This window comes from Dromaius novaehollandiae, chromosome 15, assembly GCF_036370855.1.
Source record: "Dromaius novaehollandiae isolate bDroNov1 chromosome 15, bDroNov1.hap1, whole genome shotgun sequence".
NCBI classification, from domain to species: Eukaryota; Metazoa; Chordata; class Aves; order Casuariiformes; family Dromaiidae; genus Dromaius; species Dromaius novaehollandiae.
Genome location: NC_088112.1, coordinates 15621400 through 15627304, shown reverse-complemented (window position 1 = coordinate 15627304; position 5905 = coordinate 15621400). Strand labels below are relative to the sequence as shown.

Sequence of the window (5905 nt, the reverse complement as noted above, 5' to 3'; positions counted from 1 at the left end):
CGATATTAAAGGGAATGCGACAGGAATCATTTCGCAAAGGATTATTAATACGGAAAAGAGAAGCCGCTCCCCGTGCGCCACCCCCCGCGGCTCTGAAACCTCCCGGCGCCGCAGTCGAGCCGGTCGGCTGCCCGGGACGCCTCAGGCCTGCAGCGGCTGCGGGATGTCCCGCATCGCTCCCGCGCTGCAGCAGGCCACGCAGCGCGGCCGCAGGGCCGAGCTCCCGCTGCCCGGCCGGCTGGGAGCGACTCCGCGGAGACGGAGCAGCCGCCTCCCGCCCGGGCCGCGCGGAGTGACTCGGTGCCGCCATCGCGCCCGCTCCCCGCCGCCCCGGCAGGCGGCGCCCCAGCGGCGGCGGCGGTGCGGCCTCTCCTCTGAAGATGGCGGCGGCGGCGGCGGCCTTGGTGCCGCTGCGGGTCTGCAACCAGGAGATCGTCTGGTTCGACCTGGAGATCAAGGCGGCCGTGCAGGTAGCGCCGCCCGCCCGACGGGCAGCCCCCGCTCCCCTCCCCTGCCCTCCGCTCTGGGCCGGGCCCCGCTGACCGCGCCGTTGCCTTCCAGGACATCCGGGACTGCCCGGGGCCGCTGAGCGCCCTCACGGAGCTCAACGCCGCCGTGAAGGAGAAGTTCCAGCAGCTCCGCGGCCGCCTCCAGGTGAGGCCCCCCGGTCCCCCCGGCCCTCCCGGCCCCCCGCGGCCTCTCAGCCACCTCCGAGGCGCCGCGGGCTGCTCGGGGGGCGTTTGCGGCCCCCCCAGGAAGAGCCGCAGGGGTTTAGGGAGCCCCGTGTGCGCGGTGGGGCTGCGGCGCTGATTTACTGGATGAATTTTGGTGGTAGCGCCTTCCCTCAGCGGGGGTGGGGGGGGAGAGCTCGCAGATGGTGACAGCGGTTGGTGAGATTTCCGTGTTTCTGCTTTCCATCAAAGGAGCTTGAACAGATGGCAAAGGAGCAAGATAAAGAATCGGAGAAACAAGCCTGGCTCCAAGAAGTGGAAAACCATAAAAAGCAAATGCTCAGGTAGGTTGGGCAGCAGATGCTCCTTGCAGCTCCCCTCTCAGCGGTGAGGTGAGTTTAGAGGTACCTGACGTGTGCAGCATCTTTCAGGTCCTATTTTGCAAACGTGGTCACTGACGCCAAGCTGTTTTGCCCAGCTCGGTGACGGAGGGGTAGGACTTTGTCCTCCTCGTTCCTTCTCTCCTGTCCGTGACGCTAGTCATGGTCTGTTGAGTTGGATCCCCTTGGAGCAGCGCACAAGGTTGAATGCGTGAGGCGGGGGCTTGAGAGCCCCATTTTTGACAGCTAGTACAACATCTTTCACCCCCTGCTCCCTAAAAGATACACTCAGGAGAAGTGGTGACTGGAGGGAACGGCGCATGGTTATTCTGTGGTGTGATGTAGAGATAGTTCATGTATGTCCATAGGGTGCTCAGTTATGGCAGTTTCTTTGTGAAAAAACCTTGTTTTAGTTAGGCAAGTGTTACAATCGTGTTATGTACAACGTCGCGCTTTTGTGATTTCAGCAATCAGGCAGCTTGGAGAAAGGCAAATCTAGCCTGCAAAATTGCTATTGACAACTCCGAGAAAGATCAGCTGCTGCAGGGAAGAGACACCTTAAGACAAAGGTACTAAACTGTTCCCCCTTATGACTTTATAACAGATCTGAACAGTAGATGTGGTATTCCCTGGTTTTAAAAGGGGAAGATGTAATGTTTTTAAGTTATCTGATTGTATTTGGACAGATTTTCTTTTATGAGTGCATTTAGCTTTTGTGTAGATTTTAAACTGTTAAGGATTGTAATAATTGTAGGGTTTTTTGGTGTCGGCCTATCTACTTAGAAAAGGGGATAAGAAAGCCTTCGTAGTAGTTCTGACAGCTTTTTACATTAAATCCCATCAGATTCATAAACAAGTAACAGATCATTTTTCAGTCTGTTTTTGCATGCAGAACTGGATTAAGTTTATATAACTTGTGTATCGAAAAGTTGGCTTATTGTGAAGCAGCAGAAATCCAATATAACAAAGCGGTATCAACGCTTTTGTGCCACATATGAAGCTGTATGGTCAAGGATTAATAACCAGTGAAATACCAGCCTCCATGAGACCGTGAGCCACTGCGTAACAGTTGTTTTGGCTCATGACTTTAACCTTTTGTGATTCTTAGCGTTTAGTGACGATAATGAATCCACACCTTAATCTTAGTTTCTCGTGCAGTAATAAAACTTGTTTCTATCTTTTGTATGTTGGCAGAAACGTGTGGTGCCAAGCTCTATTCTTAGCTCCCTGTCAGCAGCACTTTTCTGCAGTACCCAGAGACATAATTTTATTCCTTCCTCCTCTATTTTTCCCTTCCTTTTTCAGAAAGACTACAAAGGAGAGTCTGGCAGAGAGTGCAAGTAACATCACGGAGAGTCTGATGGGCATTAGCAGGATGATGTCCCAGCAAGTCCAGCGGAGTGAGGAGACTGTGCAAACCCTAGGTACAGGCGTAATTTGGGTGTTTGGTTATGGATTGAATGATTGAAGTGTCTTTCACTAGTTCTGTTAAGGTGGGGAGAGGCAAACTGTCAAGGTGTGGAGCACAGTGGAAAGCTGTGTTGTTAATCCTGAGCTTACTAGGATGATAATTAAAGGACTGTCCAGCAGAACTCCTCTAACACTTGGATAGAAGCAGAAAGTATTAATGGCACATTGCCTGGAACTGTTTGCTGGACTGTCTTTCTGTTTCATGATGTGTCTTCTCAGCTCTGAAGTAAACAAGAGGGGGCAGGAAGAAGAGCTCTTGTTTTAGTTTCACAGAAAAGTGTAAAAGCAATGTGACTTCATGCAATGTGAGGAGTGTGTTTGCTGTTACTCTGTGCTCTTGTCCTGGCAGGCCTGTGGCAATAGAAAAGACAATAAAAGCATAGGTACAAGTTTGCACATAGAGGAAACTTAGTATGGACGGAAGACTGTTTTTACCCAGTCTCCAGCTGGGATGACTAAGAGATGGGGAGATCAAGTGACTTGAACCTAGGGTCGCTTGCTCTGTCAGCAGTGCATCGAAGACTGTGAAACCAAGATTTTGCCCTGTTCTTTGGCTTAGACTCCTAAGACAATATCATAAATCAAGTGGCCTGTCAGAATGGGTGATTCATGAACCATTTAGAAGTTAGATCTGCGTTGCTTGGGCCTCTTACTAGCTGTGTTTTTGGGCAGAAGAGAAAATAGTTTCAAGACTAGGATAAATAACGCAGCTTCCTCCCCTTGTTTTCTAGCCCCCCACCCCCATCTGAGGATGGCAGCTGGGCACAGTTTGTTCATGCAAAAGTAGCATGTTTCTTCTCCCATTAAAAAAGACAGTTTGGCAGTCACTTTGTCACCCTGTTTCTGGCTGAACAGCACTTGGAGTTTATCAAGGAAAGAACTATCAAAAGTCATTTACGAAACCCAGCTGTGGATTCTAAGTCAGTAGTTAGAGTTGTCCTTTTTTAGAGCAACTCCTTTCTCAGGATGCAGTGAATATATGCAGCTGTGAAGCAGGGAAGCTCTGCTTTATCATTAACAACGGGAAAAAATGGGTTTTCTATTTTTGGAAATATTTAAATATTCAAAATCAAAATCTTTAAAATGGGATGTCATGGTTTGCAAAAACTTTGCATAAGTATTTCTACTATACTTGTCTCTGTGAACAAGACAACATACTTGGAGTTTGACCTTTCGTTAGTCGTTCAGTCCAGTAGAGTGATACGCCTGCATTCATTTCAGTTCAGGATATGCATTCTGTAATGCAAGACAGAAGGGATTCCTGGGGTTTTGCTTTTTGTCATTTGGTAATTTGAAAGCAGGAAAGCTGGGAATTTTTGTTTTGTTGGGCGGGGGGGGAAATGGGTGTTTGTTTTGTTTTGTTTTATTTTAAGAAAATGAAATTGGCAGGGATCCATACTCCATGGCGCTGTTTTGGCATATTCTCAAATTCTCTCTTTAGTTGACACCAGTTAATATGTTTTTCCGCTAGTTGATTTCATCTTGTTGACTTGGAAAAATCAAAAGAACTGTAAGTTGTACTTGTCAAAATGTTAACAGTAAAAAAAAATATTTAAATGGCTTGAACCAAACAATTAAGGGGCTCGTACTGTTCTTGCTGCCTTTTCACTCTCTGTAGAGCCCCCAAAACACACTAATTTACAGCTCTGGCTTGGGACGAGAGTTCCAGTTGTGGAATGAATATATTCAGATGCTGACCTGCCTTGCTGCTGCTAAAACCGATGCTGATTGTGAAGGTGGTTTCTTTCCCTTAAATTAGTGGTTCTCGCTCTGTTCTTATTTCACTCAGCTTCTAAAGAGCTCTCAAGTACCACCGACTTCATAAAAGATGTGAACTAGATTTGATCAAGTAACCTAAAAAATTAAAGATTTGGTAACAGAACATGGGAACTTTAATCCATGCAGTACTTTTATTTTGCTTTGCTTTTTTTCTTGGCACATCAGGACTACTGAGTGGTGAAAGATTCTGCAAGAACACAGTGTGCATTTGTCTTACCCATAAGTCGGTCTGACTCGCAGGGATCTCACTGGCACTATCTGCATTGACAAATATTGTGTGCTTATTTCATTTGTCAGGTATTTCTGAAGTGCAGCCAGCTGAAATTTTTTTTTCCTCATTTCAGCCAATTCTTCACGAACCATCCTGGAAGCAAATGAAGAATTTAAGTCTATGTCTGGGACAATTCAGTTGGGAAGAAAGCTAATAACAAAGTACAACCGCAGGGAACTGACAGACAAGCTTCTCATCTTTCTCGCCCTTGCCTTATTCCTGGCCACTGTGCTCTATATTTTGAAGAAAAGACTCTTCCCATTTTTGTAAAATTCCAAAGCTCTTACTGAACTACTATGAAATATCAGGAAGAGATGGTGCAGTAATGGTAAGGCTTACTGTGAAAGGGATATGGCAATAGCTGAAAGAGTATTAGAGCAGGCATGACTTTATACTGTCTAAATGGAGTATGGGATCTGCCTAAGAAGAACTTAAATGAGCACAGGTCAGGGAGGAGCAGTTAGATCGAGGTATGGAAAGAAGAAACACCCATCTGCTGCAGATTTGGGGAACCGGACAAACACCTCATGAACTAGGCACTCAGAGGTGCCAATCTTAACTTTCTGCCTTTCTTCCATTTTGCCATGAAGTGAACTTTTGCCCTTGGCTTGGACTAGAAGTTGCATTAACATCTGTATGTAACTGTAAGGTGCTGAGAACCAGAAGAAGGATGGGAGAGAAACTCATGTACATTCCACTAATAAACTATTTATTGTATCCACATAAACTGAGTTTTGTTTAAAAAAAATTACAGTGGGCTGAGAGAGCCTGGATAACTTCTGTAAGTTCTGTTTAACCCTTGTAACAGTGGGTGCTTCTGGAATGGTTTTTCTAAGATTGTAGCACACATGTAGTCTGGCTCCGTTCAGGCCTGGCCTTGGAAGGCTCTGACCAAAGGAAAAATGGAAACCTCATTTGTTACTATTAATTCATACAATATATTTATGAAAATTACACTTTCAGTCTGTTAAAACTGTTAGTCTTTTTTGGTGCTTTTTTATAAAATTCCACTTAGCACTTCATATTTGCAAAATACAAGTTGCACATTTGAAATCTTTTTGTATTTATACAGTTGGCCTTTCTGCAGTTAGTAAAATCTTTTGCAATGATTGCTTTGCCTACCTTTTGTGTTCTAGTAATGAGTGCCTGTTTGCTTTAATAGCCTAAATAATAACATGCCACACTCAGGTAGCACCTTGCAAGTACTAAAAATGGACTGCAGTGTTCTTAAAACTGATGTTGCCTTCTCCTAGGAATATTGTTTCATTGCTTCTTCGGAGTTGACTGGTGAAGTTGGCATTCTGTTTATGACATTCTCACAGGATGGTTAAAAA

The 5905-nt window shown here is 45.8% G+C and overlaps 1 protein-coding gene across 1 annotated transcript; it reads left to right on the top strand.

Moving 5' to 3' along the window:
• Positions 1–284: 284 nt before the first annotated feature.
• Positions 285–5680, top strand: BNIP1 (BCL2 interacting protein 1). Its single transcript, XM_026122730.2, has 6 exons — positions 285–470; positions 562–654; positions 924–1015; positions 1519–1620; positions 2357–2475; positions 4645–5680. The coding sequence occupies exons 1-6, from the start codon at positions 381–383 to the stop codon at positions 4839–4841; spliced, it is 693 nt and encodes a 230-aa protein (XP_025978515.1). The 5' UTR covers positions 285–380; the 3' UTR covers positions 4842–5680.
• The last annotated feature ends 225 nt before the right edge of the window (positions 5681–5905 follow it).